The sequence below is a fragment of the Bison bison genome, unplaced genomic scaffold, assembly GCF_000754665.1.
Source record: "Bison bison bison isolate TAMUID 2011002044 unplaced genomic scaffold, Bison_UMD1.0 scf7180017864068, whole genome shotgun sequence".
Taxonomy (NCBI): domain Eukaryota; kingdom Metazoa; phylum Chordata; class Mammalia; order Artiodactyla; family Bovidae; genus Bison; species Bison bison.
Window position 1 is genome coordinate 10667883 of NW_011494640.1, and position 12114 is coordinate 10679996.

Consider the following 12114-nt stretch of genomic DNA (forward strand, 5'->3'; position numbering starts at 1 on the left):
AGCCAACAAAATTATTGTTTTTTTTTTAAGTTGCTTCCTTAGGGTAAACTCTGCAGTCAGAAGATTCCAGATGCACTCGGGTTCTTAACTGAAGACTTTCTCCAGTTATCTGAAGCCTCATGTCTTCCATAGGAAAAAATGCTTCTGTGTCTCTTCAATGAGAAAGAATTATAAAGATTGTCCCCATTTTCCTCAAAGGAAACTTCCCTTCCCCAAAACAAATTAACAGAGCTTAAAACCTACTTGCTCCTATGACATAAAAATGATGACATGGTTAATTTACTACTTTCAATCTTATGAGATCTAGCTTTGCAAGAATGTAAGCAATCTATCAGTAAAGTGAATTGAATGATGAAATTGCATACAGCCGAGTTCCATCGGGCCCCTCATGAAATATTAATATAAAATAATTTTTAAAGTAGCAGTACTTGGGAGCGTAACACAAGTAATTTCTGTTATGGCTTTTCATCTCCAAGGATGTGGGATGAGATCAACCCGTTTAGATCCCTTCATGTGCCCCTATGGTTTTTCCTATGCTAGTTTCCAAGACTTGCAGAACTATTCATTAAAAATGATACCGCTCCTTGAAAAAAATACCAGAGTACTCCAGACTTTGTGTTCTACACCAAACTACCACAGGAGGGCATTCTTCCCCTAAAATATATACAAGCAGGGATTACCAGTGATTTCTACTAATAGAGAAAAACATGTGGAAGGTACCTCTGGAGGTTCTTTGGTCTGACTGGGGAATATTTGCATTAATGACTGATTCTAATATGATATTTTGCTTTCTTCACCTGATTTTTCTCTGATTGTGAATTTTATAGGGAGCTAACCTGTGGCATGGATGTCAACCAAAAGACTGGCTGTAATATCTAAGTAAATGGTTTTTGTTTAGCTCATGACTTGCAGTTGGAGTTCTCTAGTAAAATTGGTGGTTCACTATATGTCTTCTGTAGGGATTTTTTGAAGAAGAAGAAGGCAAAGAGTATATTTATAAAGAGCCTAAGCTGACAGGTCTCTCTGAGATTTCTCAAAGACTGCTCAAGCTCTATGCAGATAAATTCGGAGCAGACAATGTGAAGATAATCCAGGACTCCAATAAGGTAGGAGAATATTCGTGCAGGTGCAAAGAACTAATTTCCTTTTTTCTTCACTACATTTATTAAAGTTTTAAATTTTTGCCTGACTATGCAAAGTAAACTACCTAAGCTCTTTTGGTTGTTTGTTTATTGGTTGACTGGTGATGGGAGGGAGAGAGTCAAAAACTTTGTACATGTGTATTTGAGTAGCTTTTAGATAATCTTAGAAACAACTTACCAGCCCCTGCATCCCTCCCATGGTTTGTTTGCATTTGAATAGCAACCAAAGGGTTAAAGCAATTGGGCCCCATGATGGACTGGGAGAAAATAGCAAGAAATTATTTATTCAGTCATGGAGGTCTTCCTGGGTCATAAGAATTTGGAAATCTGCCCTCTTGTGACGGTACCAGACTTGCCAATCCCATTGTACTAAGCTGCAAACATCCAACTAACCTCCTCCCGGCTCCAGGAAGCAAACACTTACATCCTCTAATGAGATTACTCAGAATCTCTCTAATACACTTTGATTCATTTAGCCAACCTTAACTGAATACCTACTGCATTCCAGGCCCAGAACTAGGAGCTGGGGCAAACAGTCTCTTCCTTCCAGAGCTCACAGTTCACACGGGGCTAGGAAAAGGAGGATGTGTGCGAAAAGCTGGTTAAATAGAGTGCAGTGAGGTACCACAGGTGACGCGGTCTACGCCTTCAAGTCATACAGGGAAAGCTCAGGGCTGGGGCTCCCTGAACACCTCATTCATGGTTGGGTGACGCTTCACAGAGGGCATGATGTTTGAGCTGGGGATTGTAAGGTGAGAGGTAAGAAGGTATTTGCTGGAAGCAAAGGGTAGCTGAGAAACCAGCACATGCAATGATGGGGGTATTTAGGGGAAGGTGTGTTTGAGGAATGGGAGGTCTTTGAAGCACAGTTTGGATAGAAGAATGTGACAGAAGGTGGAGCTAGAGAAGATGGTTTGTACTCTATTGTATTGGCCTCTGTTGGGCTACAAAAGAGGTCTTTTATCCTTTTCCTCTTTTGCAAAGCTGGTATTTAGAAGGATATAAGATCTGGATAGAAGATTAGATTTCTGAATCTGGGCGGAAGTTGTTACAAATGTGTTCATCATTCTTAACTTGAAAGGTGCAAACTCCTTCCCCATAAAGAAGGACAGAACTCAAACCACTATCATGGTCGCCCTCCTACATGGAAAGTAGAGGCAGCTCCTAGTGGTGAGAGAAATGCCAAATTTGGTGTCAGAACAACTGGAGTCTTCATTCCACTGTGCTACCACTTAGCAGCTGGTGGTCCATCCTGAAAAAGGTGGTTGGTCACTCTGAGTCTCCATTTTTTAATCTGTAAAAATGGTTATACTTATATCCATCCTACAGTAGCATTACAAATTAATTCACGAGCCTCCTCAAATCTCTTGAATTAGATAAGCAGTGGATGGGTGAATGGATGGAGAAAGTTGGAAGAAGTTTAAAAACTCTTCAAGAAGTCATTAGAAAAGAGGCAGGGAGCAGGGAGGACCTTTCGCCTCTTTTCCATGCTATTTGTCAAGGCTACTCACCAAAACAGAGTTAGTTTTAAAAGTTATATAGAATAACTTATTGCAGATTAGAATAGGCGAGAAATTGAAAAGAAAAATGTTTGCAATCACGTGACAGGTTATCAGTTAATCTTCTAAACCAATGAGGAACCTCCTAACACATTACAAGCCCATAGCTCATGGCTCCAGTCTAGGTAACATGGCTAATTGTGGAGAGAAAAAGAGATGTATTTCCACTCTTAACACGTTTGATTCAAGCCAAAGATGAAGATATTGAATACAGAAAAGAAAGAAAATAAAAGATTAAATAATATGTCATAGCCAAGTACTTTTATTTCAGAGCCCCAGGGACTTAGCACAGCTGGCTCCGATTTGTTCTCTGTCACCATCTGGCTGCTTGACCACAGTCCAGCCAATTACTCTTTCTGTGGTTTCCATTCACCCAGCCCTCAGATGATGTCATTGGCCATTTTCATCCAAGGGAAAAGGGACGGCTCAGAACGCCAAGCTGCAGGGGTACTGGGCTCCCCACCTTTCTTCCAGGAGCACCCCAGGCCCACCACTCTTTCTCTGCGCACAATGTGTTAAAACAGGTGAACCCCAAGGATTTGGACCCAAAATACGCCTACATCCAGGTGACCTATGTCACGCCATTCTTTGAGGAAAAGGAAATAGAGGACCGGAAGACGGACTTCGAAATGCACCACAATATCAACCGCTTCGTCTTTGAGACGCCCTTCACGTTGTCGGGCAAGAAGCACGGTGGCGTGGAGGAGCAGTGCAAACGGAGGACCATCCTGACAAGTAAGTGCCGGTCCCCAAGTGCACGTCCCCCTGCAGGGTCCTGGGTTAGGCTGGACTCAGGAAATCAAGACACTTCAGTCTTGCAGCGTGCGTGCATTCGTGCTAAGTCGCTTCAGTCAGGTCCAATTCTGTGCAGCCCTGTGGACTGTAGCCCGCCAGGCTCCTCTGTCCCTGTGATTCTCCAGGCAAGAATACTGGAGTGGGTTGCCATGCCCTCCTCCAGGGGATCGTCCCAACCCAGGGGTCGAACCCAGATCTCTTACCTCTCCTGCATTGGCAGGCAGATTCTTTACCACTAGCATCACCTGGGAAGCCCCTCAATCTTGCAGACAAGGACCTAACATGTGCTAACTTGGAAATGAGTGCCAGGAAGCCCAGACCTCCTCTTGTCCCTTGTCTGGAAACAAGAGACCCTTGACAAGTCAGCCAAAACAGAAACTGTCATAGAGTTAAAGTCACTTTATCCGCCGCTTCCCTTTAGATCTTCCAGTGATGATGGTCATAGTGTCTTGGGAAAGGCACTCTGAGCATTCCTCTCCTCTCTCCCTGAACCTACCCTCAGTTATTGCAGAGTCAACTGCTCTCAGAAGTATGTGCTTTGGGGAAAGATTCTAAACCACTCGGGAATTCAGGTTTCTCATCTGTGAAACAGATGCAGAGGGTTTTCCTCCACCATCCCTTCCATACTATCTAGATCTATTCTATGAGCTGGTCATCCTTTCCACATTCAGTAAGTGCCTATAGGTGTCGGACAGTGTTTTGAGAATTCAAATAGATAAAACACAATTCATCCCTTCAAGGCGCTCACTGTCTGATAGGAAAAAGAGCCAAGCAAAGCAAGAATTTTAGGTGAGCCCAGCATGAGAAATGAAATGGGAACCCCCCAGAGAGGACTTTAAGGCAGACTCGGGTCGTGGGGAATAAACACAGGCATCTGAATGAATGAGACCCAAGGCATCTTCAGAGGTGAGCAATCCTGGGTTTTGCAGTAGGTACGTGGCTAGCAGTCACATCCAAACTATGAGAAAACAGTCATCTTCAGTAAACTTTACCAGAACTTTTGTAACAAAAAAAGAAACTAGAACAAAGCTATTATAGTCTATGCTTGTTGTTGTTTAATCACTAAGTCACGTCCAACTCTTTTGTGACCCCACAAGGCTCCATGGGATTTCCCAGGCAAGAATACTGGAGTGGGTGGGTGGCCATTTCCTTCTCCAGGGGATCTTCCCAATCCAGGGACTCAACCTGCATTCCCTGCATTGCAGACAGATCCTTTACCACTGAGCCACTGGGGAAGCCCCATAGTATGTGCTGTTCAGTATCTATTTAAGTCACAGCTTTATTGTGACTCAATGTAGTTTTTTTTTGAACTACAAGTTGTAGTGGAAACTATTGTCTTTTCAGTGTTTAGAGACTCTAAATGTCTAGTCCAGCCTTGGCAATGAGGAGATGTCACTAGTGAAGTGGGGAAGAACATGCCAGGCAAAAGTAGCTGGGAGAAAAGTAAGAGGTGTGTGAGAGCACGGCACATAGAGAAAAATGGCTCACATACATAGAGAACGTGCAGGATAGAATGTTCTGAGTGCAAAGACTCAGGGTCATCCTGATCTTCAGGGGAACCCATGACCTTTCACTAGCCCTTGACCTTGAAATGCTCTTGTATTGCTTTTGTGCAGCAAGTCACTTGTTCCCCTACGTGAAGAAGAGGATACAGGTTGTTAGCCAGTCAAGCACAGAACTGAATCCCATTGAAGTGGCGATTGACGAGATGTCCAAGAAAGTTTCCGAGCTTAATCAGCTTTGCACGATGGAAGAAGTGGACATGATCAGACTGCAGCTCAAACTCCAAGGCAGCGTCAGTGTAAAGGTGAGCGTCACCCAGAGCTGAGATGCACACGGTCAGTGGAACCTGGTACAAAAATGATGCCCCTTGGAATTCTTTGACAAAGAGTATGAGAGACATTTTTCTGGTTTTGATACCATCCAACACCTTTATCTGAATCTTTAAAATGTTGTTTCCTTGTGGAGGTACCAAACACCTAGGGGAAATCTTTCTTAGATTTTAGCTAAAATAAAACTTATTTTTTTTCAACTGTCCTTTCCCATCTTCTCTGGATAAACTGTGTTCTATATTCTAAATTCTAACAAATGAATTAATGAATGAATTAGCATGGCTTTTTAAAATTTGTCAGAAACAGACGTACAAAATTGTTCAAAAACAAAAATGTTTAAATGTTTATTCATTCATAAATGTGCATCAGTATTTATGTCAAGGTCCTGAGAGGAAGCAGATGGCCTGTTCACAGTGAGGAAATGAAGAGAATATAATTAAATAGACTCTTTTGAGAATGTATAAGCAGTATTTAGGAAAACCAAAGAGGGCAGGCACTTGGGGCATAAGACTGAGGGACTATCACCCTCCCCAAACCTGAAGACTCAGGGGAGAGAAGAGTCATTGGAAGAAGAGAGAGAGGTGAGAACCAACTCATGATAGACACACACAGTTTCTGCTGGGGATTGCAAGGAGGAGGCCATGGGCCTAAATTCTCTGACAGGGCTGAGACTAGGGTGCAGTGAGCGAGGCATTTCCCTTGGGCACAAAATTAAGGGAGCATCAAAAAATTTAGTAATCAAGCTAAAATAATACTTTAATGCTCCACTTCTAAAAATCAGAAGTAACTTTACAAAACCAGATTGAACAAAGTATTAAAATTTTAAATAAAGGCAGGCCAGTAACAGTGCCACACGGAGCCATGCAGGAGGCTGAGGCCAAAGGAAAACAGTACCACTGATCTTGATGCTGACCTGGCTCTCCTCTTCCCTGCCCACCTCTTGTCTGTATCCCCATGGCTGACTCAATGATAATCATTTCTTTAAAGCCAGAAGGCAAAAGAGCCATTGTTACACTCCAAATGGGACAGCTTCCCTCAGCACATGGCTGAGCAGTGGAAGGTTGAGAGGAATATGAAGAAACTAAGGCAAGTATTCTGTAGGGTCTGTCCTCTCTACCACACGGGCAGCAGCTGGTGAGCAAAGCCATCTGAATATGCCTCAAATACAGCCTTAGCTTCCTCCTTCTTTCACCTCCTTCCTTCCAGCCCCACAGTCATAGGCAAGGATCATACGCTCTAAAGAATGCAAACCCCTTCACTAATGAGAGCCTATGCATGCTTGTGAGCATGACCAGGGCCTGGCATTGTGCCTTCATCCAGCAAATCTAGAAAGTCCCTCCCTGGACCAGAATCTGCCAGACTGTCCAGTGAGACATGATAGAACAGTGGTTCCCGGCGCGATGCCGAGATCACGACCACTGCATAATGTTTCTTATTAGTAGCTGTGTGTTTGCTTGAATGTTTGTAGGGGGAAAAGTGACTAGCCCAGCAAACATTTGACTTCACAGATGTTGAATGTATTTAAGTAAATAAAGATGAGTCTAGTTTTCAGAGTTATTAAGAAAATAACAGTGCTTGCCGAATTTGTAGATATAGCAAAAACATGACATGGTGGCCACACGACTGAAGTTTAGGAAGGATGGCAAGGAAGTGTGGAGTTCGGATGCGTCCTCTAGTCGCTCACTGACTGGTCTAGAGACAGCAGATAAGACAGATACAAGGGGATGTGAGAGAATTAGGGGGGCCACATGGTGGAGGCGCCTCTTTCTAGCCATGGAGAGGACTCCATGGAGGAGATATTACCGTTCTTAGCCAATTCTCTTCTCCCCAATAGGTTAATGCCGGACCAATGGCCTATGCACGGGCTTTTCTTGAAGAAACCAATGCAAAGAAATACCCTGACAACCAAGTAAAGCTTTTGAAGGAAATCTTCAGGTAAGACTTTCTCTGTTGAGCTGTTCTTCCTTGAATTCCTTCAGACAGGGCATCAGGAATGAATGCCCCCAGGGAGCCACTGACAGACCCTCTTCTCCGTAGCCTAGTTTATCAGCAGCCTGACTTCAAGTTGCCACTTTCTTATTTTGTTTTCTTTTAATGTTTATGTATTTGGCTGTGTCAGGTTTTAGTTGAGGCATGCAGGCTCCTTGCATATGCAGGATCTTGCCTTGGGGTGCAGGAGCTCTCTGGTTGTAGCGTGTGGGCTTACTTGCCCCACGTATATATGGAATCTTAGTTTGCCTGACCAAGGATCAAACCCACCTCCTCTGCATTGCAAGACAGATTCTTAACCCTTGGATCACCAGGGACGTCTGTAAATTGCCAGTTTCTGAAAGTGAAAGAAAGTGAAAGTCACTCACTGGTATCGGCCTCTTTGCAACTTCACAGACTATACACTCCATGCAACTCTCCAGGCCAGAATACTGGAGTGGGTAGCCTTTCCCTTCTCCAGGGGATCTTCCCAACCCAGGGATCAAACCCAGGTCTCCCACATTGCAGGCAGATTCTATACTAGTTGAGCCACCAGGGAAGCCACTTTCTAGGGTTGCTTGTTAATTTGCTTATTGCCGTCACTAAAGGCAATTTGCAGATGCGTGTGGCCAGGCCCTGGATGTGAATGAGCGCCTCATCAAGGAGGACCAGCTGGAGTACCAGGAGGAACTGAGGTCCCATTACAAGGACATGCTCAGCGAGCTCTCGGCAATCATGAATGAGCAGGTGAGGCTTTCCCCGTCTATGCATAGGAAGTGCCCATTTTATCCCCCATGCCACAAAGACAGGAAAGAGTCTCTTTCTTTTCCTGCTACTGAAATCCCTGCATTTTCACAAACACCTTGTTCCTGAGCTGTTCTCTCCCCCATGTACATCACCCCTTGTCTCAAAGGAGAGACATCAGATTGGAGAAAAATCTGTAGAAAAAGAAAATTGAGAACCCAGATGCTTTCCAGTTTTCAGAGACATTTATCCAAACCAGATGCGTGTTGGTTTTCTAGAACAGATGACGCCTAATTAGACACCAAGAGCACTGGGTGACGTTCCTGCTAGAGTTTATTACCACGCCCAGTGCCCCTGATTCAGGACCTCACAACCTCCAGGCTGGGATGTGCAGTTCCATAGTACTCCCACTAGGGGTCTCTGCACAGTTCTCAAGAAGAAGACAGGAACTTAGGGTCCTGGACTTCTATAGTCAAGGTTGCCTCTACAGAGACTGAGCCTCTAGACGATATGCAGATTGGGATAAACTTAACCCTCCATCCCACAAGCAAGTCATTCATGATTTCAGTGTGTTCCATAAGACTGCACAAAATGTAGACATTCAATAATCACTACTTTGGGGGGTATTGAGAATCAAGTGATCAAAACCAAATTCAGTTTGTTTGGGCCTACTTCCAGCATCCATCAACCCTCACACTCCACCTGGATGTCTCTTCACCTACCAGATGAAGAGTTAGATGTGTTCTTTACAGAATAACTGAGGGGGAGAACTTGAGCTAACCTCCCAATAGTGCCTCATGCATGGTAGCCATTCATTAAGTATTAATTCCCTCTCCTTTCCTAAAATGGAAAATGGTGTTTAGTGTTATTAATAAATAACACTGTCACAAAACATGAAATGTGTCATACCCTTCTTTTATTCTAATTAACTTTCCCATATTTTTTTTTCTCTTCTTTTCCATCTCATTCTACCCACATTTTAAGTTCTCCATAGCAGTTAGAGAAAGAAATGGTTATTTGACTTATATTGCAAAGAAAAAAATCTCCTGGATAGGATTTTTAGTGGAGAAAGTGTTGGTTTGGAATTGTTAAGGGGTAATGGGAATTAAATACTCAGGAGTGATGCCTTAACAGATGGGGAAATCATAAATCTGAGAGTGAAACAAAAAGAACAAGCAATGGATCTGTACATTGGAAAAGATGACAAAGAAATGCTTGTTTCCAGCTGTAAATTGCATCTGACCTTGAAACTTTGGGCAAAAATGCTTTTCTCTTTTTTTCCTGGCAGCTCTGCCGCGGTCCATGTCTATACAGCTTCTGTTCCTCTGTGTCTAGTATTTCCCTCAGTACTGTAAGCAAAAGCGGTATGTTTTTCTTTCCTTATGTCAACTCTGTCCTTTGTGGCCTTCTGGTCTACCTGTTCCTTTTCCCCAGGCACTTCCATAGTCACAAGTGTTCTGTAAAAATGCTTATTTAATTAAATCAACTTTGTTTCCATTTCAAGGTAGGTCAATATTAAAATAAAAAGCCTACTAAAATCAAAAAGCTAATTGACAACTTAGCGTTTAAAAGAAAAATATATGTCCTATCAACTTCTAAAATATATTTGAGCTCATTTGTATCCAAAATGAAGATTCATTATATCTCAAAGGGCTAAAAAAATAAAAAATAAAAAAACAGAGACAATGGCCAGGTGATTTAGAGGAAGGAAAATAACTTTTTTTCTAGAAAACTTTTGCTAACAGAAGCAGAATTTGACTCTGAGCGTCCTAGAAACTGACGTAAAGAAACTAATGGATTACACAGGTCTTATTATTTAGCAAAAGAAATAGATCTGTTGGCAGGAAAGATAAACTTTCTCCTGGTCCTGAGCCTCTATAGTGATTTGTCACATAGGTTTTATATATGGACAATGACTACAGTGTTCATGATATCCTCAAAAAAAAAAAAAAGTTTTCTTTAAAAATGTCTTACTCTATTAAATGGCCATTCCACATTTCCATCTTAGATTAAAATGAGGAAAAAATATTCACTTCTAACTCTGAAGAGGAAATTCTAGAAGAGGCACTATTTAATTATAATTATCAACCACAAGTTTAAGTTAACCATAGCAGAACTATGTATTCTGCAGCAAAATAAGCTATCTTTATGACAAATATTGATAAGTGTCTTGAGTTGGTTGTAATGTCAGAAATAGCAAAAGATGGGGTCCTTAAAGTCCAAAGTAGTTTAAAAAGGGGGTGTAAATCTCAATTCAGATTTATGACAAAAAATGTTTGCTTCTTTCCTCAATATTTTTACTGAAAAGGCATTTGACTCTAATGTTTGGGTTGGCACTCTAGTAGAGGGAAGGGTAGTCAAATTTTAGCATAATCCTATAATGCATGAATGAGCCTTAATCTGTGACGCATGAATACCTTTACATACCTTGATACTCATCCACGTATTCTGGAAACAGATACATGTATAATTACAGTGAAGAGAGGAATTCTACCATTAAACTTGTTAACAATAGAAACAGAATGGATAGACAGACATAGAAAAACAGAAATAGAATTGATTATGCAGTTCATTCCGAGAGCGTCCAGAAAAGTCTAAGGTAAAAGGCAAACACTAAAGCCACTGCCTAATGAAAGAACCTTCAATATAAGGAGTGGGATGGAGCGGGATGAGGTAGACGCTCATGTGTAAAAATGGAGATGTGGACATGGAGCTGCTAAAGTGACAAGCAGGCAGCAATTACCTTTTCAGACAGCCAGGATGCCAAGCTATTTTATAAATGGCCAAAAACCATAAAAGCCTCTTTTGATGGAGGCCAAAGTAATACATATAACCATTGGATGAAACATAAGATGCTGATTTGCTGTCTGTTTCAGCGTTTAAAAGGATGACAGCATAGTGAAGTCAACGCTGGTAACGGATAGCAAATATTAAAAAAAAAAAAAAAACACAGGAGGGAACACATCTATTCTGTTACCGTGCCAAGCAGGCCAGATCCAAAGGCATGTTGCTTTTTGAGTTTCAGATACATTGTTTGCCAATGTATTTAAACAGAACTTGTGACACTGATCGTAAGGAGAACTTATTGGTAGTACAAGGTACACGGATGCTGTGGGGACAGAGAAGCCATTCTGTCCCAGAAAAGCAGTAGAGCCAAAGCCTGGTAACGTGTAAAGTCAGTGAGAAAACCAGGAATTTTAAATATTCATTAAGCCTCTTCTGCACCAAGGTTTTAGAGGTGCCTGGGGTTTCTGGAATTGTTACTGTGTTCACATATCATTAGTTGAACAGATCTGACAGGGAAGTACAGTTAGGGCATATTAACATTATTTTCGAAAGTACAATCAGGTCAAGGTATATATTTTTTTCCTCCTATTTCCATTAATGGAAACATTTAAATGAGGCTTCAGATGTTTTCTTTGGAGGCAGATTTTGACAATACTTATTATGACCTTTGCAAATAAAATAAAATTCCAGAATTACTCAAACACATCCATAAGATTCATTCACATTTAAAAACATATCTGATAGTTGAAGAGAATCAGGAAACTACTTCAAATCTGGTCAACATGGCTGAGATGTAGGCTGGGAAGAAAAAGCTCTTCAGATTATACAGAGTGAAGTAAGTCAGAAAGAAAAACACCAATACAGTATATTAATGCATATATATGGAATTTAGAAAGATGGTAATGATGACCCTATATGCGAGACAGCAAAAGAGACACAGATGTAAAGAACAGATTTTTGGACTCCATGGGAGAAGGCGAAAGTGAGATGATCTGAGAGAATAGCACTGAAACATGTATAGTACCATGTGTAAAATAGATGACCAGTCCAAGTTCGATGCATGAAACAGGGCACTCAAAGCCGTTGCACTGGGACAACCCTGAGGGATGGGATGGGGTGGGAGGTGGGAGGGGGGTTCAGGATGGGGGACACATGTACACCCATGGCTGATTCATGTCAGTGTATGGCAAAAACCACCACAATATTATAAAGTAATTAGCCTCCAATTAAAATAATTTTTTTTAAAACTCAAGTTTGATAAGAGCATTTTCAAAATTTGCAGATTCC

General features: G+C 41.8%; 1 protein-coding gene across 3 annotated transcripts in view; it reads left to right on the top strand.

Annotated features, from left to right (window-relative positions):
- The window catches only part of DOCK10 (dedicator of cytokinesis 10), a 240864-nt gene that overhangs the window by 227773 nt on the left and 977 nt on the right, over positions 1–12114 (top strand). For all 3 annotated transcript variants that reach the window (XM_010837054.1, XM_010837053.1, XM_010837055.1), the window contains exons 52-56: positions 960–1106; positions 3226–3436; positions 5113–5303; positions 7163–7263; positions 7905–8043. In XM_010837054.1, the coding sequence (XP_010835356.1) occupies positions 960–1106; positions 3226–3436; positions 5113–5303; positions 7163–7263; positions 7905–8043 (789 nt within the window). The remainder of the gene's footprint in view (positions 1–959; positions 1107–3225; positions 3437–5112; positions 5304–7162; positions 7264–7904; positions 8044–12114) is intronic.